Source organism: Numida meleagris, chromosome 19 (assembly GCF_002078875.1).
Source record: "Numida meleagris isolate 19003 breed g44 Domestic line chromosome 19, NumMel1.0, whole genome shotgun sequence".
NCBI lineage: Eukaryota > Metazoa > Chordata > Aves > Galliformes > Numididae > Numida > Numida meleagris.
The window spans coordinates 12,348,966-12,373,566 of record NC_034427.1 but is presented as its reverse complement, the minus strand read 5'-3'; the positions used below and the strand labels follow the sequence as shown (position 1 = coordinate 12,373,566).

The 24,601-nt window shown below is 41.8% G+C and overlaps 1 protein-coding gene across 1 annotated transcript; it reads left to right on the top strand.

The window, feature by feature from the left end:
* Nucleotides 10,464–12,739, top strand: PFDN4 (prefoldin subunit 4). The gene is made up of 4 exons (XM_021416825.1): nucleotides 10,464–10,619; nucleotides 10,965–11,072; nucleotides 11,801–11,941; nucleotides 12,332–12,739. Exons 1-4 carry the CDS (start codon nucleotides 10,596–10,598, stop codon nucleotides 12,461–12,463), a joined length of 405 nt encoding a protein of 134 aa, XP_021272500.1. The 5' UTR covers nucleotides 10,464–10,595; the 3' UTR covers nucleotides 12,464–12,739.

Genomic DNA, 24,601 nt, shown 5'->3' with positions numbered 1-24,601 from the left:
CCGCCTATATGTATATATATAGCAGCAGGGAGGCTCGCTGGACTTTCATCGGGGCCAATGGGAGCCCTGGGTGGGGTGAGGTGGGGCCGGCTGGCGTGGCCCGGCCCGGGGAGTTTGCGGGGCAAGCGGTTCACAAAGGGTTCAGGCGAGGCAGGAGGGCACAGGGCCAGCACCGGGCAAGTACCGGCCGCGGGGCTCCCGGGGGCGGCCGTGGCTGCGGTCCCAGCACAGCGGTAGGCGGGCGGCTGCCAGCGCTGCAGGTAGGGACCCCGCTCGACTTGCAAAGCTGCCTCCCGCTCGTACGCACGGGCTCATAAACTTTTCTCCTCTCTCCCTTCTCTCTTTCTTTCTCTCTCTTTTTTTATTTTCATTTCAGTTTTTTTGGCGGTGCGAAGTGTTCGGGGTGCGTCTGCACAAAGTGAGGGGGCTGTGGTGTTTGTACCGCAGCACCAAGTGACTGAATAGTGCGTCTTCCTTCAGAATTTCCCCTTAGAAATGATAGAATAAAAATTGAAGGGACGGAGGAAGAGTAAGTTTTGGTGGCTGGACTGCTTTTTGCTTATCTGGCTGACTAACCAACTATTTATGGAAAGGGCATGAGAGTGAATCACCTGGGAAGGCAAAATTCCCTTCACTATTAGTGTTGGCAGCCACTGAATTCTGACAAAAAATCATTTGCTGCCATGAGTCTCCTATTTGGAATCTGCAGAATAACACTCAGAGAGAGCTAAAGGCTTCCATGTGAAGGCAGATGGAGTGCTAGCACAAGTGCAGCAGCTCAGGACACCTGCACACTCAGCTCTGTCCTCTCTTTGCAAGAGGAGTCAGGCAGGCTGAGCATCTTGCTCCAAGACAGCAAGCTACCTGTGAACCAGAGAATTTCCAGGGTATGCTTCTTTGAGAACTTGATTTTCCCCTGCCCCACACCACCTTTTTCACCATTGCACAGTTGCATTTTGTGACTCAGCTCTTAGTGCCCTTTGCTTAAATGTCTGATGGTGAGATGTCGAGGTGCACATGGGTGTTTCGGACACAAGACAGAGAAACAGACAGAAGATGGAATCAGCACTGAGTCTGAGACCCATAATGGCACATGTCTCACAGTCCAACCAGATAGACCAAGGTGGCAGTGATCAGCACATAGAAAAACGTCCAAAAGCATGACATCTCACTGCAGTTTTTCTACGACTTTTCTACGTCCTTCCCCCTCCTAGTGACTTCCTTCTCTGGGATCACACCACGTAGTCCACAAGGTCAGAGCCTATTCTAGAGTGGGCTTGAAGGTTAACGCTGGTTCAAAGGTTTGTGCATTTCTTAAGGAAATACCCCGACAAGAAGTTGGTATTTTGTGATTTGTTTTCTTTAAACCAGTTCTACTGAAAGCACATCTTGCTGCCCTTGTCAGCTGAGTGCAGTTGTTCCATAAGTTCTTCTGAGAAACCAGGTGAGAAGAGACGATCTGTGTGCTCTGCGGACACCTGTCTATTTAAGGAATCAGAATGAACTCAAGGGAAGGGTCGCAGCTTAGCACCTGTGAAACGAGCTCTTTAGAAGACACTGGAATAGACAAGTCAGGACTAAACTGGACACAGGTCAGTTTTTCTGTGTTCCTTTCTGCTATGGCGAAGAAAACACCCTGTTAATACGAAATCTTCTCTATTAAGCTGTTTTAAAATTACAGAATGGAAAAGGTTTTATTTAACTTCTGTGGTCGTGATGTAACTCTCTGGCGGGGAAGCTGCTGTATTTGTAGCTCCACTAAGCCTGGAGCTGAGAGAGCTAATGATTGCCTCAATTTCTGGTAAAGTGCAGTTCTAAGGGCATTTTCAGCCTTCACTTCTTCCTACCCTCCTTTTTAAAAGATTTCAAAACCAAGCCTTTAATTTTCAGCAAGATCTTTTCATGTGACCTTTAGAACATAGCAAGGGTTATTTTAACAGTAAATCAACACAAGCTAGCAAGGTCCTTGGGCTGAATTCTGGGGATGTGTTGTCACAGCGTGAGGTGAGGTATCCAGAACGGCGCCGATGTCACCATTGTCCCACAGATGTGTACCCATGAGACTTCCCAATATTTTCTGAAAGATGTAGCAGCTAGTGACAGCTGGGAATGAGAAGCCATCTTCACTTCTATGTTTGTGGCAACGAGTATTTTATGGCAAAGATCAGTAAATATCTGAAGATCAAAATTTATAGCTTGCAATAGGTATTATTCCACGCTTCTCAATTGGCACAGAAAAAAAAAATGTTTGATTTCTAAAGGCTCAGATGTCGGAAGAGAATGCTTCATGAAAAATGATCTGCCAGTGTGATGCTTCTGTAGAAGATCAGAAATGGACTCTTGCGGAGGTACAGAAAGGCTGTACTGCAGTGTATCTCTTTCATCACAAAAACCAGTTATTCAGAACCTGAAGCCCAAGTTTTAGAGCTGCCTCCAAAGCAGAAGTAATTGCAAGTCCTACCTCCTGGGAAACAACAGTAAAATATTCTTTAAATACAGCTTGGAATTCCCATCAAGCTAATAAACCTTCACCAGGATTTAGAGACTGAGGCGTGACTGGAAATCTCCTTGAAACAAAACAGGTGAACTCCCAATATATTGTAAACCGTATCAAAAGCACTGAGTGAAGTGCACTGACTGCTCTTCATTTAATGCATTTCAAATATAACAACTTATTCTAAAACAGTTTGTGAGTGTAAAATAGCTGTGGATTGGTAGTGGATTTTTTTTTTCCTTAATACCTGTAATTCCTGGAGGTTTGTTTTGTGACATATTACACAATTCCTGTCTCCTGACCTCTACTCTTTTTCCTTGGTGGAATAAGCTTTTTGCTATTTTGACCCTAAAAATGCTTTCAAAGTCTCCCATGGTTTTTAAAATGCTACAATTTAAAAGTTTCATGGAAGAATGGGTAGACTACACGAGGAGTACCTCTGCCATAGGGAAGGTATTTCACAATGCTCGGGAAGACAAGCTAAATGCAACTTGTAAACTCTAGTCAAAACACAGTGCTGTTATTCTAGGTTTTTGCTCATGTTTGTTTATACACTTCTAATTCTATGACTCTCTCCAGTTGAGGATCTTAAGAAGTTTTGTAAATATTGCTGAATTCAGCCTCAGCTTAGGAAATGGGAAAGTACAGTAGTTCCCATTTTACAGAAGAGAAACTGAAATGTATTTGAAAATCAAGATCTTGAAGTCATTAGATAGATACTCAGTATGAGAGCAAAAGAAACTTATTATATTTTTACTCAAATACTAGCTTTATCACACCAAAGTCTTCAAATTTCATTGCATTATAGATGATTACCCACACACAAGATGACAGTAACGGAGTGGAAAAATAGGTCTGTTGAGCAAACTGAGAACAAGGCAATCCTTAGAGAAGGATCCAGAAAAACAGAAAGGTAGGCAAGTAGCACAAACTCCACATGGCAAGGAATCTTCCAGCTGGCCATGACCTGTTTGAGATATCAACCTCTGCAATAAACATTGCGACATTCTCCCATGGAAGGAGTCTCTAATTAGTAAGTTAGCACACGGTTCAAGAAAATTAAGACACTTCTTGACTTCACGGTTAATGTTTACTCTATCAAAAAATAAGTTTATTGAAACTCAAGAAATTGAGGTCAATGGCAAGATGTTCTGATAACCAGTTTGGAAATACTCAGGATGTAACTGGCTCTTCCCTTTTCTTTTGATAGCTAAAACCACTCTCTGGTTTTCATTTTCTTGTCTCTTTTAGTCATCTAGTCCTCCCTGAGCAGGGAAGAGAGTTGCTTAGCAGAGCATTTATGCATTAGAGGATGCTCTGAGGATGAGTTGCTGACATAGACTGATGTTTTCTCTTTGGACAGAGCCAGCAGAAGACTAGAAGCTTCCTTCACCTTCTATGCAACACCACAGAGAGTCACATCCAGTTTAGAAAGAAGAATTTAGGCATCTGTCAGAACATTTCATTTTTTCAAAGAACATGGTTCATGATCAGGAGGCAGGAATTTCACTAGTGGATATTGTGCCATGGAAGATGATATTGGAAACGCTCATTTCTCTTTACTATTTTTTGATAACCTTCTGCTAAGATATGAAACGTGTGCATGCTGTGCAGTTGCCTTGTTCACACGCAGTTAACATAGGCCAAGTTGTGTTACGATGCTGAAAAGCTCTGAAAATATTTACAATTCCAGTGGTGTTAATTCTATAATGTAAATAAGTGATCCAAAACTGTTTGCCAGAAACACTGGAAGTTTTCAAAGGCAGGAAATGTTGAGTATCCCTTTAATTCAAACAACACTTGAAACCTAAAATAAAGGCCTGCATCAATACACTGAGGCTTTCAGTTGCTGTGTAATGGTCGTAAGCCTGGACATGATTTGTTACCTGTTACGTGACTTTTTGAGAGAGTTTGCTGAAGATGACTACACAAACACTTGAATCACACACTGCTTCATGTAATTTACTGGATTTACAAATTAAACCTGTAACATCTACACATATTACTTTGTTTTATGTTTGATGTGATGCGTGTGCTTCTGCTGAAATAAAACTGACATCATAACAAGTCTTTTGAAAGCCAACAGATTCTTGCTCTATTTCTGATTTTCAAGCTTCTATTTCTATGAGATGCTACTAGCTGGTTTGCCAAAGAGAGATTGGGCAAGATTTATAAGATTTATTTATTTAAATATTGCCTTATAGCTTCTGACGTGACATGTTGTTATAAAATTTCATGAAGTATAATTGTGTGAATACAGACTTTCACGTTACAACGTATTATATTTCTAAAATGAGAGCTTCATAGATAGCAATAGCTGGTCTCTAAATTTTCAAGAAATGGCAATTACATATCTTTTTCAAACTGTTATGGAACACTGCTTTGTTTCATCCAGGGGAACAATCCTTGTCTGTGTCCTTTAGAGTATTTTCTGATAAAAGACCTAATAGATATGTAAAAGATACTGTTAATCCAGCAGTGCATCTCCAAGATCACGAAGAAAAGAGTTTGAACTTTAACAAGTAAATTGCTGTCAGCTGAGAGCATTTTGCTTCCATTGTCTTTATTAGAGCCATAAGAAAATATGAAAGCTTTATCTTCCTTTATCATTAGTCAACCAAAAGGCACTTGGGCTATGCTCAGTTGAACTCAATACCCTCTGGGCCACATCCTGGTTACTCCTATTCATTACTTTTGGAGGGATTAGAGCAGACTACATCAGTAGCTCATCAGATAAAACATTTCCCTAAAATCCTTCTTTAATTGCACTTCAAATGCTTGGCCACAGTCTTCTCAAGGGAAGAGCCAAATTTCCTCATATGTATGACTACTGAATGCAACCATTCCCCATGGGAAAACACTTAATGTATTTGTTGCTCTGTTTGTCAAAGTATCAGATGAGCACATCTGACAGAAGGAAAATTCTTCTCCAAAACACTGTAATTCTGAAAAAAAAAAAAAAAAAAGACAAATGTGCAAACTTGGGCAGATTAAAAGTTGCTGAGTAACAATACAGCAATACAGCCAGGACATATTACTGATAGGTCTCCTGTGAGTTCAGAGCCAGTCTCCAGATTCAGTGATGCCATCCAGAAGGACCTGGACAGTCTTGATAAGTGGGTCCATGAGAACCTAATGAGGTTCAACAAGGCCAAGTGCAAGGTACTGTACTTGGGTTGGGGCAATCCCAGATAGGTGCCTGTACTGGGAGAAGAACTCTCATTGAGAGCAGCCCTGTGGAGAAATCGTCCAGGCCTGGGGTCCCAGCACAGGAAGGATGAAGGATTGTTGGAGTGGGTCCATAGGAGGCCACAAAGATGATCAGAGGGCTGCAGCACCTCCCTTAGGAAGAATGGTCGAGGGAGATGGGCTTGTTCAACTTGGAGAAGAGAAGGCTCTGGGGAGACCTCATTGCAGCCTTCCAGTAGTTGGAGGGAGCTTATAAGCAGGAGAGGGATCAACTTTTTACATGGGCAGATAGTAAAAGAACAAGAGGGAATGGCTTTAAACTAAAAAAGGGGAGACCTAGGTTAGATTTTAGGAAGAAATTCTTTACTCAGAGGGTGGTGAGGAGCTGGCACTGCAGCTCAGAGCTGTGCCCCATCCCTGGATGTGCCCAAGGTCATGGATGGGCCCTGGGCAGCCTGAGCTGGTGGGGGGCAGCCAGCCCATGGCAGAGGGTGGGACTGGATTGGCTTTAATGTGAATGGATTTTCCCTTCCACTATAAGCCATTCTGTGATTCTATGATAATGTGCTAAGAGAAAAGAAACCTGCAGAGTTGTAGTTAGGAAGGGAACTGGACTCTATTCCTCCTTATGTGCATTTTTCCAAGAAACAGTGACTTTTGAAACAGGCACTGACTGTTTCTACCTGCATAGGTGTAACAGAAAACTTAATTTCAGGTACTATGTGAGCAGTCCTTATTGAAGATAAACAACAGAATTTAAACAAACAAATGAATAAGACAGATGCCTCAGCTGTAGGACCTGCACAGACATGAGAGACTTTCAGTATGTGCCACAAAATATTTGCAGTAAACTGAGAGATGTTCCACCACTAGAAACATTTTGGAGAAGAATGGATTGTGGACTAATAGACATACATAGCTAACATATTGGACCCTAGTATATTCCCTGTTGATATCGAGATGCCAAGTAGTGGTGAGGAAGGCAGAGCTGCAGAGATAGATAGCTCTGTATCAGCCTTATACCTTCTATTTTAAAGGCAACAACTGTTCCGCTGGGACAGAATTATGAGATTATAAACAATCGTGTTTACAATATGTCCTGTCCACAAACGTGGAATAAAGTCTCATACTGGGCTTCACCATAAAGGGATTTCCCAGAAAAGGGGAATCTCCGGCTTCCATCTCATGCACAAGCACCAGCAGAAACTCCCCTTGGTTTAATGGGTCCAGCTGCTGCTGTGGAAACTCTCCACAAAGCTCTACAGGGAGGGAAAAAAAGAAATATCCATCACTGAAGGAGAGGATTTATGGGATGACTTGCAGAAAGGAGCTAAAGCAATTTATTAAGCTCTAATGCTAGATATATGAGGGCTGCTCTGAAAGTAATGCCTCCTATTTTATGATGTTGGCCCATGATGTCAGAGGTGGGTGTTGGTGGTGTGGCAGTAGGGATTGAACCCTCCTGCAAATATCCTATTACACTTTGTTGCTGTGTGACAGCAGGAAGCAGATGGGCAGACTGGCAGAATGGTGTCTGACATAGAAGTGCATAAGAAGCAACAGTGTGTCACTCTTCCCCCCTCCTTCCCCCTTTTCTTCCCCTCACTACAAGAAGGGCAGACGCAGACATCCTGATGTAAAAAACCTTTATATCAGAATAAGTCATATTATCTAATATTGGAAATGCCATGCTGTTAGCACTGTGCCTACATGACATGGGAACTGAGCTGCTTTATTCTGATATTAAAATAATACAGCTTCGTAAGGCTTTTGCTAGTAGTGATTCATTTCATAAAAGCTATGCCTATACAAACCAACCATTTCATCTCCATTGTGTTTTCTCATTTCTAATACTTCTCCTATTAACAAAGCACTGCTGATGTGCGGGAGGTTCAAGATGCTCAATCACAGAGAAGAGCTCTGTGTAACTTCAGGGAAAAGGGTGAAGAGTTTGGGAATTCAAAACAACTCAGTCAGCAAAGAGCACAGGAAGGCTCTTCTCTACTAAGCTGTACTGCAAAAGGCTACAGGAAGTAACATGAAGGGGAAATGAGAAAAAGAACTACAGAGAGGACGTGAGGTGACAGGTGCGGGGTTACACACACCACGGAAGGGCTCCCACCGAAGTGCAAGGTGAAGCAAACCATGCTCACTACAACAAAGACCAGCACAAGAAAGAACAAGTCCTTTTATGCAACTGAAAGAGAAATGAGGTCACCGAGTTCAATGAGTTTATATTACTCCACCACTAGATGTTTGCACTCGTGCACTGTTTTCACTTTTATTTACATAAGAAAGGTCTACAGTAAGTAACTCTTGGCAACATGCTCACAGCACAGATCTTGCCTGAGCATGTGGGAGAAAAAAAAATATTTTCAAAGCCTACAAGTCATCGAATTCTTATGAAATCCACTCCTTTTCTCTTGAAGGAAATTGCATTGGCTTGGACCTAACATGTATCATTCAGTTAATCCACCCGTGGAAATAACCATGGTTTAGATTATATCCTTTCAGAGTAGGCTTTTTAAAAGGAGAGAAGATAACCGGCTAAGGGAAGACTAGAACAGCCTGAGAAATAAGAGTTTGTTCTTTGAGAAAAAGAGAGATTTATGAATTAGGATTATATTTTCACTTAACATGTTATTATTAACAAAGATCTCTGGGGAGAACTTCTGAGATTAACTTTTCTTCCTCAGTGGGAACAAGTCAAACTTCCGAAATAAAGTAAAATACAAAAATCAGCTCAAAGGCCACTCCAGTTACATTTTGTTTGTTCTCCACAGGTCTGTAACAGGAATTTTGAAAGGAACAATCATTCTGAACTGACAACTTTTTCACTAAAAATCCATAGAGAATATTTTGATAGATCTGAAAGCTTTTTCCCTCATCTCATTTTTCAGCTCGAAGCCTACTGTAATCCTTCCCACAAGCAGTAGTGACTTTCGTACATTTACTCAGCAAAAGGCAGTTACTAAATGAGAGCTCCCAAAGCAGCTCTACTTGAGAATGCAGCTGAACACTCTTGGTTAGTGTCAGCTCCACGTGCATTAGTGATAAAGCAGGAGTGATCTTAAAGTCCCTTCCAACTCAAAACATTCCGTAAGATATATACCCATTCCTCTGTTGGGTGTTGTTTTCTATTGTTCATGGATCTCATTTTGAACAAAATTTTATGAGCTATTGTGGAGCAAGGATTCTCCTGCACAGCTGGATTCTCCCTCTGCAATGAGTTCTACAAAATCAAATGTTCCACTGATTGTTCTTATATTTGTCATTAAAATGGTCATTGGATAACATACATCTTAATTTGTTTGTGGTTAACATATTAGGAGGGAGGTAGAAGATGTGAATTCGGATGCCATCAAGCAATAAAGTGTACATTAGTTTCCCTTATCAGGGATAAGTGTCCTAAGAACAGGACTGTTGCATGCAATCAGGCTATTCAAAGCATCGCTTCTGAAAGAAAGGTCATAGATTTTGCCTTCAGGAAATGTTTTTGATCTTTGGACTCCAAGCTGGTGGAGGCAATTCTCAGCAGCTCCGAGAAAAGGTTCAGCACTTTTGGCTGCTTAGGACTGAATGTGCTGACCTCATGCATCTTGCTCACAACACCACCTGGTTTTCTTTCTGTTATCTCCCCAGACATCGCTCAGGGACCCACAGACTCTAACCCAGATTTCAGAATTCCTTTTTTAAGCCAGGCATCTCAAAGCATGCATTTCAGGGCCTCGACTCCCCATACCCAGGTCCTTTCTCTGGATCTGACTCTAATCACTTTCAATTGCACATAGCAGAAAGATGAATCACAGAAAAACACCTGAAAATATGTTCAAACACCTTCCTGAATCTCACATTTCAGGATTGTTTCCTTCCACACCTGACAACAGCATATCACTCGGAAATCTGTTGTTGGTGTGCATTTCAATTTCTGATACTGATCATTTTGCAGAAAGATGTTGTCAGACCGAAGCCGGTCCAGGCCCCGCACGGAGCCCCAAGGAGCCTCGTCTGAGGCACCTAGCCGCTGTTTTCAGTAACATGGGGCACACCACCCAACCCCAGTGCAAAAACGCTGTCAGAAATCCCATCAGCTTGGAGCTGTGTGTGGGTAACAGCCACACGCACCCGTTCCCCTGCGCTGGAGGATCACAGGCCTCACACCCACGGCACTGAGCATCAGGAGCCGGTGCCAGCGCTCTCCCCCGCAGTTGTGAAACGAGACGATGATCTGATTTTTTTTTATTGTTGTTTTGTTTTGTGGATGTGAGAGGAGCTAAATAAACATAAACATGTGGAGGCAATTACACAGCGTGAGCGCCAGTTTCTGTTGAGGACCAGCAACCCGGGCAGCTCAGAAAAATATTTACTGTTGTTTAAAAAGTCCCTCCACAAAGATGTGAACTCGAAGGCCTTTTCCACCGCCGCTTCCAGAAAGAGGCAGCGGGGCTGAAGGCGAGGCCCTGAGCCCAGCCCCTGTTCAGCGCGCTGCTGCTGCGAGCAGGGTCAGCGCCGAGGGCAGCCGGGAGCCGAGCGGAGCCGGGCGCTGAGACCGGCCCTCAGCTGCGCTGCAGCGCGGCCGACGCAGGGAGGCGCTGTCGGGCACGGCTGTCCCGAGGCGCTGTTCCATGGCGCCCCCTGGCGGCAGCACCACGCCTCGCTGCAGACGGCGGAGGGGCGGAGCCGCCTGTCCCCGCCTTGAGGCGGGATGTACCAAGTGCTGATGGAGGGGGGAGGTTGGTGCCAGCGCGGCTCGTTTTGGGCGGATAGCCTCTCTTCAGGTGGTGATGGAGGAGGAAATGAAGCCTCGGAACACTTCGAGTGGCTGCTGCTGCGCTCTGTCTTCGTTTTTCTTCGCATTCTCCCCGCGGGGCTCCTCCTGTGCGGGGAGGGCGAATAGTTCGGCCCTGCCAACATGGCCGCCACCATGAAGAAAGCGGTGAGTGTTGGCTGGGGGCTTTTCGCAGCTCTGCTCGGCTCTCTGTGCCGTAATGGCTGTCGCTGGGACGGGCCCCTGTTCCTGAGGTCGCTGGGCCGTGTCCCCTCAGCGCCGGCCCCATCCCGGCCCCTCGCTGCCCCTCGTGATGCCCCACGGGGCTGTGCCCGTTCCCTGCCCGGGCAGCGTGCGCTGGCTGCCAGGCGGCCCTGTGAGGAATTAAGCGTGTCAGCAGAACGTTGTAAGGGTTATTTTCTCACAAACATCGCGGAGATAACCTTGTGGTAAGATTAAATTTGAACCTAATGGAAGAGACGAAGCCTTCATGTTGACCTCTGGTATTTGCAGGCTGCAGAAGACGTCAACGTTACTTTTGAAGATCAGCAGAAAATTAACAAGTTTGCAAGAAATACCAGCAGGATCACGGAGCTGAAAGAAGAAATAGAAGTTAAGAAGGTACACGTGCTCTACGTTTTTGTTATTCTTTGTTCAATTAAATTTTGTTTGTAGCACAGGAAATAGTGGCCATAACGTTTTGGTTCTAATTCGGGATTTCTGAATGCTTTGAACATATCCAGTAAGCATTTAAGGTGAGAAAGCAATACAAGTCACGGGAACGAAGGCGTTGTGAATTACGGTCGCTGTTTGTAGTCTTGTTAGAATCTCCTCAGTTTGTTCCTGTTCATTTTTTCTTGCACTGGTTCTTTGTTCTTCCTTTCTTCCTATATTTGCTAGAGGCTGTTCTTGTCAGCTGGTGTTCCATCGCTGCGCTGAGGTGCTGGGGCTCGAAGAAGTCCTGCTTTTATAATAAAGAAGTTAACATTTGCAATCTTAGTTATTAATTTTTCTGTTCTCTAGCTAAATAAAAGCAATCCTTTGTGACAGCAAATCAGATAATAGTGAAATCTGTCTGCTGTATTTCCTTTTTTTTTTTGGACAGTTAATTTGCTGTTAATGAGAGATAACGAGTATTGACTAGAAATGTAATTACTGGCACAACTCCATTGAGTTTAATATGCATCTCTGAAACTAGTTTATTAAATGTATTGATATCATACTGGCAGGTGGGATTTTTGCCCAAAATGTGAATTCACCAAGTTCATTATTCAATGGATACTGTGACAACGCGTTCACTGACATAACTTATGTAGTACAAAGTGATCACCTTTCTTACGTCTTGATAGAAACAACTTCAGAATTTGGAAGATGCCTGTGATGACATCATGTTGCTTGATGATGATTCACTTTCAATACCCTACCAAATTGGAGACGTCTTCATTAGCCATTCCCAAGAAGAGACGCAAGAGATGCTGGAGGAAGCAAAGGTTTGTCTGAGCAAAAGAGAGCTCCTTTACCTCCCTGTTTGCTACTGGAACATGAAGTTCTGTCCTGTGCAAGGATTTGTAGACTAAGTATAAATCGCCATGTTCTTTGATCCATTCTATGTGCTTATTCTCATCATTGACCTTTACAGCTTCTCTAATGTGATACATTCATGTTTGATTTATGATTTTCTGGAGGGAAATGCGTGACAATGTAAGTTCATAACGGAGCTGTCAGTATGCAAAGTATTGCTAGGCTTTGGTTGGCTCCCTAGTAAGTGTTACAGCATGCCTTGACAAAAAGTCAGAGAGGCGCCTTTTAATCACTTATATGTTGCTGGCAAATATGACTTAGCTTGCTTTACGTAACTCGATGATTTCTTTCTTTTTCAGAAAAGTTTGCAAGAAGAAATTGAAACATTAGAATCCCGAGTGGAATCAATTCAGAGAGTGTTATCTGACCTGAAAGTTCAGCTCTATGCAAAGTTTGGAAATAACATAAATCTTGAGGCTGAGGACAGTTAAAAGTTCTCTCGAGATACCACACGCTTTTTCCTTGTTTTATTAATTGTTTTGATAGTTATTCTCTTCCAATAATGTTTTAAAAAATTCGACCTATATTTTTTTTCTTTTTTTTACTTTCCTGTCTTGGGTTCCATCTATTTAATGAGAGCTTTCATATTTTGGTTATTGCAGTTATTTATTTGTTCAGGAAAGCATTTGCTTCACACTGTTGGTGAAGCACCAAGGTTGGAATATTTGAATTGTTTGTTAAAGTAATAAAGTCAGGCATATATTGTAGTTTTCTTGGTCTTATTTTCAACTCATGTATATACTTAAAATCCGTTGTATAAAAACAGTAGAAATGGGGAATTGTTATTTTTTTTATTTTTATTTTTTACACTGTATTGGTAGTTAGGCAATATTTAGGGCATGATCTTGCATTGAGCTGTAAGGTTGCTTTTAGCTGGTGTGAATAGCCCTCATAGAAATACTAAAACTATGCTTTGACTTTCAATCTTAGTTCACGTATTTTGCTGTCAAAGAATAAGGGAATCAACCCCAGCCCTGGGCTGTGTCGCTGAAGGAGTAATGCACTTCTCTTGTGGAAGAAGCAGCAATATGTTTTATTGTTACAAGACGGTGACTTAACAAGTTTAAATGTATTTACTGCGTAGAGGACAGAGTCAGACAGAAATGTTGAGACAGTCTCATTTAGTCACAAGGCTCAGAATGTACCCCCTTGCCTTCCATAATCCTTCTCAGAGGAAGTCTGGATGCAGCTGTGTCCCATCTTGGTCAACTTGGTCAGCAATTTATGTCTGCAGGATTCTGTGTGCAATCAGTCCTTTTTATCACTTCGCTAAGATTAGAAAGTGTACTGTTAGTGACTCTTCTGAGTATCTGTTGGGGTAAGAAATCTCTCAATCTCCAAGAGTAATTTTGAGAGGCATCCCTACTGAAGGCAGCCCAGTGCCACGCAGGAGAGCTCTGCAGGCTCTGGGCTGTCCTCTGTGGGTTGGGATGCTTGACTCATTGCCCTGTTGCATGCTACTTTGTATTTGGGAGTCACAAAAGATTTGAAGTGTTGTAAATCGGAAGGGTGAGTCCTTAACTTCTTTCAATTTTCCTCAAGAATCGTTTTCTAAATCTGTCTTTACATCTTAAAAAAAAATAAAAAGACTTTCCAGCTTAAACTGAGTTTGACATGTGATAAGAAGCATCCAGCAGATGGCATCAAAGAGCTGGGAAATCCATTTCACGGTAAAGAAGTGGGAGATCCATTTCATGGTAAACCTGTGCCTGGGCTTTGCTGGCCAGAACCGATTTTAGTAACAGGAAAACTTTGGCTGCTGTGATCATTCTCATTAATTGGTTGATAACACTTCAATTCCTCAGGGGCTGCTGTGCCAGCTCTTCTGAGTATGCTTATGGCTGGGTAGCCTATAGATTTTGGCTATTTAAAATGACTGCACTTTTCAGGATGGATATGGCTTCTTTAAAGAAGAGGAAAAAAGCAGCAGATGTTTAAATGTGATTGATTGAATTAGCAATTCAGCTCGAATTTATATTAAAATGCAGTTTCCATACTGTTCTTGTTTTGGAAGCCATGGAGGCCCCAGAGTTTTATTGCTTGTGGACAACAGCTGAAGCAAGTAAACTAGCCAAACTGCAGGCAGAGAAAAATGGCTCGTCTCAGCTTATGATGTCAAGGAGATTCGACTTGCTGGTTTTTCAAAATTGCCTGACAAAGTCTTTAAAACAATGGGACACAATTATTATATTTATTGTATTTTCAGGGGCTTGTTTTTGATTGTTGGCCTTGTCAACTGATGCAAATTGCACGTGTTCTCTAATACAACCTTCGCCAGTGGAACCTTGGTTATTGCTCATATCTGTTGATATAGAAGAACATTATAGTCTGTAATAAAAAATGTGGTTGATAATTCAATAATTATAGGCAGTGGTGTGTAGCTGAAGTGCAAATAATTCTGTGGTATTAACTAGCACTTCAAAGCAAAAAGAGATGGAATGCTGAATACTGAAGCTGTATTTTCTGTGGGAACAAAAGAATTGAAGTACTTTGGTTTGCATGAGTCAGTGGTTTGGATAGTTTATCTATTGGTATTCTAATAGTCTGATTCATGCAAGAGGGGGAAAAAAAAAAACTTGGATGCATATAGGCATGATAAGGCCTGACAGAAAGTATTTACAACCAAGTCTGTCTCTATATTGATTGTGTGAGTCATGCAGAAAACGAATGATTTCTGTAATTAAATGTTTGCTGCTGATGGGACGGCACAGAGTGCAGTGCACCAAATGCAGGCACCACTGGATGTGAAGGGTTTCCCTCAGCACGAGGTGAGGCAGGCTTACAGCAAAGAGGGAGCAGATCCAGCTGTTACAGCTGGAGAGTAAATGTAGGAAAAAAAAAAAACAACCCTTTTACTGTGGGTTTACAAAAGTCTTTTTCACTGCTGCTCTCCAAAGCTGCTGGTTAGTGCACTGTGTCTTCATGTCAGCTTCGAAGTACAGGTTTTATGAGGTGTCCCTGTGTCCTCATGTCAGCACGCTGCATACTTGGGGATGCTGACTGATGGGGTGGAAAGTCATCATGCAAGCTCCTCGAAGGATTGCTTCAGGATAACTGCTTTGGGCACTGTTACCACTCATAGAGGGTAAAGGCAAAACAAGATGCCCTTAATGCTGACATAGAGGCTTGGCCAGCACTGCAGCTGGCTGTTTCCTTAAGCTATTAAGAGAATGTCCTGTTCCCTTCTTAAATGCAGCCCAGCACAAGTGAGGGAAAACATTATTCAGTGGATTTCTAGATTGTCAAGTTTTATTACTTCCTTCAAGCATGATATGGAAGACTTTCCCCTCCTTGGCTCCTACAGTACTTGATATGAAAGAAACAGAAATTAAGAGGTAAGGCGTGCATAGTTGTAAACACGTCTGTCAGAGTCCATAATTGAAGTTGTGTAGTCCTTGGTATATCTGCAATTATTCTGTAGATAGAGATGTTTGCAAACGAATTTTTGTGGCCGAGGCCTCTCATGGAGGCAGGCTGCTTCGCTCAGCCTTCCCTCTGCCCCGTCCTCCCCTGCCCTGCTACCTTCCCGCTGCAGCAGAGAGGAAATCTGGAATGCTTAGTGAAGCAAGGTAACAATGTGTACACGTCTGTTATGGAAACAGGGCAGTGCTGGAACAGGATGTACTCTATAGAAAGTGCTGCTACACTGTATATACAGAAAAGTAAATATTAAGAATTACCAATAAGAAAAGATGGAGCAAAATGGACTTGACTGTAGAAGAGTTCGGCACTTAATTACACATTTTATTATGTTTATGATCTTTGATTTCAGAGAAGCAGTAAAACAATCAGCCACAGAACTTATTTTATTGGTTGGTTTGTTGTGCAACGCTTGCTGGAGCTACAGCTGAGGATGCATTTCCTTCTGTTCTCATCACCCTCTATCTTTGTGCACTAGTGATGGTAAGAGATGTATGACCGCTTCCAGACGTTACTGTGAGATCACTGCTGCAGAGGCTTTGCAGCTCTCTCAGTTATCCTCCTGGTGGTTGGTTCCTAGGTGATAGAGACACAGGAGTGGTTTTATTTATTAGGAACCAAGAAGTGTTACAGCACAGGTGTTTCCCTGTACAGTTGCTTCTCTGGCACCTTGTTATTGTGGGTTTGAAGTACATGGCATGAACTGGGTGTGTTACTGTGGAGAAGTGCAGATTCCAGCCTGCTGCTCAGTGTGGCTTGGTTTTGTTTGTGGGTTTTCTTTGTTTCATTTATGTTTAAGTTCTTGAAATAACTGGAAGGCACACAGTACAAGACCACTCTCAGTTTTTTTATGGATACCGCAGCTGTCAAATTCTAATAACGTTCAAAAACCCAATATTTTACATATGTGATATTGCTGCTTTCTACTGTGGTAGCCATCTTTATCTCATGGGACTTGCATGCTATTTTTAATGCCCACCAAGCAGTATGTTGCATTCCAGCCGCATTGTGTGCAATATAAACGACATTTAATTGATGCTTTGCATGTTGACAGCTAGTTTGGGCTCTGCATGCTTTAACGTTTCCAGCCAACAGATTGCTTGGTAGTTGTGTGCATTTAAGGTGCTGTTTGTTGGTGACATCAGCACCAGGATTTCACATCAGGCTGACTTCTCTTCATTGTCGCTGGCTAGAAGCTCTTGACACACAATTTTATTGCCATTATATTTGATATGACAGACATCTTATAAAATGGAATTGCGTTTCATTTTAAATAAATCTCTACTTTGATATAATGTAATCATGAAGTTTCAGCCAATGCCTGTTGTTATGACAACATGCAGTAACTTTGTGGTTAGCATAGGAATTATCTCCGGAACACTCTTGAGTTTCATGTCAAATAGTTTGTAATGTTTTCCTTACAACAAACAGGAGATGCTGGGGGTGAAATCACAGCCTTTTTCCATCTGCTCCTTAAATGATGATTTCAGTTCCCTCTTATTTCAAAGGTGAAGCTCTTTTTGCTATGAAAGTTGATATAGGAAGTCTGGAGATCTTCAGAGTAGTATATCTATAATCTGGTATTTTCTTTTCTCCTTAGTACTGCAAGGGAGAATAGAAGTGTGCTTTGTATTCCACAGTAGATCTGATGCCCTGGTGCCCTGGATCAGGCTCACGTGGGGCTCACACGCTGCCCAGCACACTAAAGATGCACGTGCAGACTCATCCTTTCCTCTGCTTACATGTTGATGTCCAGGTTCACGTCGAAATGTTTGTTTCAACTAATGGAGAAAGATAGCTATTAAGATGATGAATACAATTTACAATTTGAAAAAAACAAACCGATCATGCAATTAAAAAAAGTAAAATGAAAATGTGATTAATCCATAGCCAAAAAGATCAATTTCCCTTAGCTGTAATGAACTTTGAATGGAGCAATAAGAGATATTGCCTGTAACTGTCACCTTTCTGAAATGCCTCAGCTGTTTCCAGTGACTGCCTCTTCATGCTTGTATACATGTAAATTTATTCTATACTACTTATCAAATAAAGCCACAAAGTTAGTTGTCACACATCAGTGCACCACTTACACCTAGAGCTGAAGCGTATCACTGAAATTGTCTCGTTCTATTTTGTTAATCAGTGTAATGAAAGGAGGACGTTCTAGCTCAGGTTGGAAAATGCTGCTCTCTTGGCTGTGCAATGAAACTGAATTGGTGAGCTAGAGTAGTTTGAGTAATTATATAGGAACATTCTTATTTATTTAAGGCACAAAGCAAACATAGAAACTTGCAACAACTCAGGAAAGTAGAATGATTTACATTTCACAGCTAGTGTGGTTCATTTGTGAAGCAGCTGAGTAGGAAAGATCTAAGAACCTGCTTACAATGTGCTGTGAAAAGATGACACCAGCAACGTTTGCAGTTTCTGTGCTATGGTTTTTCTCTTCACAGTGCATTAATGAGTTCCATTCTAGCCATTCCTAAAAGGGTTTTTTTTAATTTAAAAGTTTTTTTATTATTTTCTTTTTTTGTGTACTTGTGCACATTTCCTGAAATCATTGCTGTGGGATGTATATGCAATCGACCTGTGTTGCATTAGGGGTGGAAACACAGTGAGACAATAATCGTCATTTTTATTTCTTGTATTGTCTCCTAGGATTTTACATTGGTGTGATTACTTTAAATTAAGCCACTGGATTTCATGGTATTCAGGCCATCATCCAATGCAACTGGGACACAGAGAAAGCTCTAAATTCTTCCTTTTCCCTAGCCATCGAGTTTTAGAGTGTGTAGGGAATCTTCTAAGTGTAGTTAGAAACAAGAGGTGATAAGAAAGGCTCGGATGTCTGACAAGATGTCTGAAACAGCTCTTCCTATGGTCATAAGTGATGAACTGCAGCGCTGCTGGGAGCTGACCCTGGTCTGCCAAAGCTGCTGGGGGCCAAGGACACTTGTTAGGCAAGGGGAAGGGAGTGCAACAAACCACCACCACCTGTATGTGGTGAGTGTAAGACCACCCATGCAAAGATCTCTGCTGTGGATGTTTTTTGTGCAAAGTCTGCAAAAATGGGATGCAATTTGCGTTGAGCAAATGGTTAGCAGCTTTCCTGGTGGTGTTTCAGTTTTACTCCAAATCGGTATTAAAGGCTGTGAGACGTACTGATTGAGAACAAAACGCAGTAATTGGCTTTATCTCTGAGCACAACAGGCAGAAGCAGACACTGAGAGAAACTGAGTGGTATATACATACGTATGCATTTTTAAAAAATTTCAGAAATGTTATTTTCAGTATTTTTATTACTTTTCACAAACGGTAAATCTGAGAAAGGTCCTTTGTCATATTTTCTTTCTTCCCAGCCGCTTTCAAAGGGGTGCAGTCAGTAGGCGAGGCAGCATGGCTGTGAGAAGAAAGGACGCTGCTGTTTGATAAAGGATAATGAGATGAAAAATACAGTAAAGCCTACAACTGTTCCTTCCTTCATTACTGATATCGAGCTTTATTAGAGCACTTATAGCTTGCAAGGGATTGCAGTCATGGTGCTGGCTACCATGGATGTACCACTCCAAATGCTAAGCCCCTTAGGGTGACACTGATATTTCGGCAAGTAATTATTCAGATGAAGAAGTGGTTTTTGTCCATTTTTTTAAAAGCAGCTCTTTGGAATTGATTTATTTTTCTCTCTTCTCTTTTCCCCCTGCTTTTTAAAAAGAGCTAATCTCATTTAATCTCTGTACTGTGTGAAGTGGCTGCTTGGCATTGCTTATCTCAGCTTTTTGAAGCAGTGTAGAGTACAGTGATGGCAGCCAAGAGCACATCTATCCCTAGTGTCCACAAAATGTTCAGACAGAAAAGAATGGTCATTTCTTAACCACTAAGAGGAGGAAAAACATTTTCCTTCAGCTGTTGTGAGAGTACGGGTGGAATAAAGGCAGCCAGCAGTGATGGAGCTGCAGGCACGAGGTGCAGGTGGCTGTCCTGCATTCAGCTGTTTGCCTGCACCCAGGGAACCTGGATTTTGAGTGTGAAAGTGTATTTAGAAGAGCTGGAGATTTGGATGCCTGCTTTTTAACCGGAGCTTGCAAGTTTCTCCCGTGTTTGTAGAATTACATTGGCTGCAATCCTTAAAAAAATACTTCTATAATTAAGTAAACAGGGCTAAAATAAACTCCGAGGGGGAAATAAGTTGAGCTGAGGATATGATTACACCTAATTTTCACGGGCTGCATGTCACTCTGCATTCACAGTATAATTCTCCTTTGCACGTTTATAAACGTTTTTCTTCTCATGTGGTGTCGTTGCTTCCTCTTATCCTAAGGAACAACTTCATACATAAGCATCAGGAATAGGAAAATGAATGCCCAGCTCCTCTCTATGATAAATGTCACACATGCAGAGAGAAGCTGCATCCGAGTGCTTTATACCCCCTGCTGTTACATTCTTGGCACACACTCTGAATTTGAGCAAAAAAGATAGACCTAGTCTTGTGAGTCGTTTTCTTGATTGATCTAATTTACCTTGAAGGTTAATGTATTCTAAACTAATTCAGAGATTAATAATGACTTAAAGGTATATGAAAGGCATTTAACTGTATACAAAATGAGTGTTGTAACCTAGTTTATTCTCTCTTCAATGACTTTGGAAGTTCCTTTGATGAAATTTCAGTTATCTGATTGTTTGATACAGAACAGCAGGTGCAAAGCAGAAAGGTGTTTTCAGAGCTTGCTAGCTAATTCTGGAAAAGGATGTAATTTCTTTTGCTTGTACTGCAGGTGAAATATTTATTTTCAAGGTGATAATTAATGTTCTTTCTTATGAAATCTTAAGTGGTGTTTTCCTTAGAATTCTTTTGATGTAAATAGATCCTGACTTGGACAGCGCACTCCTAGAATGCTTTATTGATTAGAATACAGTCAGCTGCGTGCTATTCAGCTCGTGATGCAGCGTAAGAGGCAGGAGGGGTGCAGCCAGCGAGGTGTTTGTCAGAAAAGCCCACAGCAATCGTGCCTTGGCTCTGTTTCCCAGCAGTGAATTTGACCAAAATGAGGTACTTTGAAGACCTGAGCTTTCACCGTGACCTGCAAGTTAGGTTCTGCAAGGAAACCATCCAAAACGCCTGTAAAAATCTTTCAGGACCCTTCAGGTGTTAGCCTGCCTCAGGAGGGAGGGGATTGTTTCTCAAGAATGCAATGAGTGATGGAATCAGATGCAAGCCAAGGAAGCACCTGCAGCGGGTTAATGTGAATAACTGCCACTCCATGAGGTTGTTCTGTGCTGCAGAACCTGGCAGATGGTGCAAGCTGAGCCTTGTTTCGGTGCAACAGCGCTGCTTTGTGATGGCCGCCCAACAGACTATGAGGTTCTCTGAAACACTGAACTGTGTTCCTGCACGGATTGCTGCACCGTGGAAGCAGGTACACGCACAGAAAAGAGGACTGCTTATGAGCTCAGCTTGAGATGTATGGACGTGTAATAAACTTGGGGAAAACAGACTCTGTGCGTGTCGCTTTGGATAACAGTCTGCCGTTAGTCATTTTAATTCTCAACATATGTTAACCATGAAAATCTTTGCTATTTAGGCTGTACATTATTGGAGGGTATTCTCTTGGACAAAGAACTGTCAGATAACATTAGCACAGCCCGTCCATCTTTTTTTTTTTTTTTTTTTAAAGAAGTAAAGCTTGGAAGCAGTATGGTATCAGTCTCTGGATCAAATTAAAGGTCTGCAATGTGGATATGTTATATAATTTTCTATACAAGAAAGCATGGGCTTGCTGCTGCTACTGCAGCTTAAGAGAGATTGCATTGGCTTACCACAGTGTGTATTCGAGGTAGGAAGCTTTCTCATTTTGGAGCGTAGCAGACTTCCAGGCAGCTAAAGCTATAACATTGCAACACACTTCATGTGGCTGATACTTATTGTATCTGCAATGGAAGCCAACTGCTTTAGGAGATTGCCAATTCAGATGTTATTTGGTGACCTGAAAGAGGGAATATCATCTACCAGGGCAGCCAGATGAAACCTTAAAAATAATACTAAAGCACAACCCCAAGTAACATGAAATTACTGTCAACATCTGGGAGTTCCTGACAGCAGAGAGCAGGCTGGTGTTCAGCTGCTTATGTTGCCATGGCTTGGTCTGACCAGCACTGTATAGCTGATATCAGTAGCACTGAAACCTGGTAGGCTCACAAGGCACGTTCCAAGATTTTCCATCTGTCCACTGGGCTCTTCAGCATTGAATTATGCAAGATACAATACAATAGTATGTTGTCTGTGATTATGAAATATGTATAATTATAAAGGCATTGAGTACTGTAGTGTCTCAAGATGCAACAAAAGTCAATATGATGCTTAGTGTAGAAATCCCTTCAGATGTCACCATTCACCTCAAATGCACGCTTATATCTCAAAGATGTCTCCTTTTCTTGGTCCTGCTGTGATCCAGCATTGCTCTGCACTTTGAGCTTCTCCTTGCTTTTGTGTTGGTATCTTGAATGCTAATAACAGCATCTGTAAGGATCAGATAAGTATCCAAAGATCAGTCATTTCTGCCTCAAGTTCATGAACAGAAGTTTTGTAGTCAAAAAAAATCTTAATTTCTCAGTTTTCCTTTTCCCCTCAGTATCAATTTAGTTTTGATGGCAGTTAAATAAGATGCAGTCAAATCACTTTTCTGAGTGAAGACTGTAGAATTCAGCTGGATACAAAAGCAAAACTCCTGCTGCTGTCAGGAGCAGGACGAGATCTATTTCATACTTTTGGATTCTTTATAAAAAGCACTCAAAGATTTTATGAATAAATCACTTTTCAGTGTGAAAAGGGCAACTTTTTCTGAAAGCGAGATCTATTTTTTCCCAGTTCTAACGATGCGATAGCAGCTGGCACCATAATTATGAAATCAGGGTTTCATTTCTTCGGCACTACAGCCCTAACAAAAAGACTTAAACAGTTTCAAGAAATTTCAGTACCAAATGTGTTATAGCGAGATGTAAGACTTCCTTCCATGTCTGTGAACTTGGGCTCAAATTCTCATATTTTGAGCTTCCTCAAAAAAGTTACACTGCAAGAGAGCCACGCGCCGATCATATGCATTGTACTTCTGACATTTCAGCTTGAACACCAAATATTCTTAACTATCTTAGCTTCCAGTTTAAGTTAATTATTTCACAAACTTTGTAATGGTTATTTCTTTGGTGACCAAAGTCCTTAACAAGTTCATTGATATTCCTGTAGGGTTATGTTCAGTCTGAATCCTATCTGTAGGTAGGGTTAATTTTCTGTTTGGAGCCAAGATTTTTAATTACCGTGTTAAATCTCTCTCTCCCCCTTCAAGTACAGGATGCTTTCTATGTGTTTTCTGAGCAGAGATGTCCAAAAATCCCAAACCAGCTGCACAAAGCCATGTGCCTTGAGTTTAGTTGCAGACACATGCAGTGGATGGTTGGACTAGGTGATCTTGTAGGTCTTTTCCAACCTAGCTCATTCTATGATTCTATGATTCTATGACACGAGGTCCTTTCATCAGTTCAAAAATCATAGGAGAAGCAGGCAAACTGTATGCGTTTCCTTACTGAGCTCACAGCATTTAGCAACGTGAGGGTGTTGCGTACAGGGACCTCACAGTTGCCCAGTTGGCCAGTAGGTTGGAAAGCAGCATACGCACCGTTTTCCGTATCATAGAGAATTACTTCTTCTCTTTTTCTTTCCTATTTGATTTGCTTTGATTTCTATGTCCATGGCATTTTTTTTCTGTCTAAGTTACTGGAATGATGCAATTCTTATGATTAAACGCGCAGTTAAGGCTTAAGCACTATTAGCACAAGGGATTTTGAAATTAGGATGGGACTATAACATTGACATCAAATTTAAATGCAGCACTGCTGGAATAGAAGGTGTGACTTTCATCTTTCAGTCAAGAGCTATGCAGCTCTGCCATGCAGATTGCTAATGGGCGTAAAGGACGACGAGGCGTCAGGGCTCAACGTCCCCAGCAGCAGTGCTTAGCAGACCTATAATGGATTTACCCACAGTAATTTTTGGAATTATGTGTGTGCTGACAGCATGCAAATGACATAGCACAAATTATATTATTTTAACTTGTTTGTCAACTTGTCATCGTAGCCCTTTCTTTTTTTTCCAGTGCTGCGCTGTAAATCTGAGTCATGCAGAGAAAGTCACCAAGATGCACTGGCCTGTCTAGATTTCCAGCAATATTATTATGAGAAATACATTAATTTGTCTGTATGGAAAGGATTTAAAGGTTGTTGCATTCATTTGTTACCAGAGATAGAGCACTTAATCACACAGACACCGTTCAGCAAGAAAATTATCTCTTCTTCTCAAGTCCATTAATAGTTCTCTTCTCAGAGTCTCGAGAAATATAAATATTGGAGGCTATTAATGAAAATGACATCTACATCTGATGTATTAGTGCCCAAAAATGTGATGAAGTGCTCTGTTAATTAACATTTTTTGATATGATACTTGTAAAAGTATAGTCGTTTTTCAAAGCTGGCTGAACTGCCCAGAAAAGGGCAGCGGTGTGATCTGGGTTCGCTGTTGTGCCACCAGTGACTGGATTATTCAAAACAGCAACATACAGAGCACCCCAGATACGTCACAATCCGTAAAGCAAAGCGTTGAAGCTAGTTAGTGTATTACTGCAGCAACTCTGAGCACTCCTCCTACTGCTTTCCCACCAGCAAGCAACTGGTGGTATTTTCCTGGATTGCATCAGGAAAGATGGAGCAAGACCAGCACATTGTGAGACGTATCTTTTAGAGCAGCTGTTTGGTCCCTCACTTACTTGCCTGCTGGGTGAGTTTTCTATTTAGAAGTTAAATATTGGTTCTTGTCAGCATGACTGTTCTTGGGCTTCTTTCGCTGACAGAAGCACTCTAATAGCGGTAGTTAAGAAATGTATCATCTCAGCATTGGTGCGTACTTCATAACCAAAAAGCCATTACATTCACTTTACCTCACTGCATTTGCATTCTGCAGTTATTAATGAGTTAACGATCTGCGCAATTTTAATGAATGGAACATAAATGAAGAGACAGGAAAGGATATTAGGGTGAGTGAAACCCATGACTGAAGGCTCTAATTACACTCCCATCTTCAGGTCATTAGCTGCATAACTACCTCT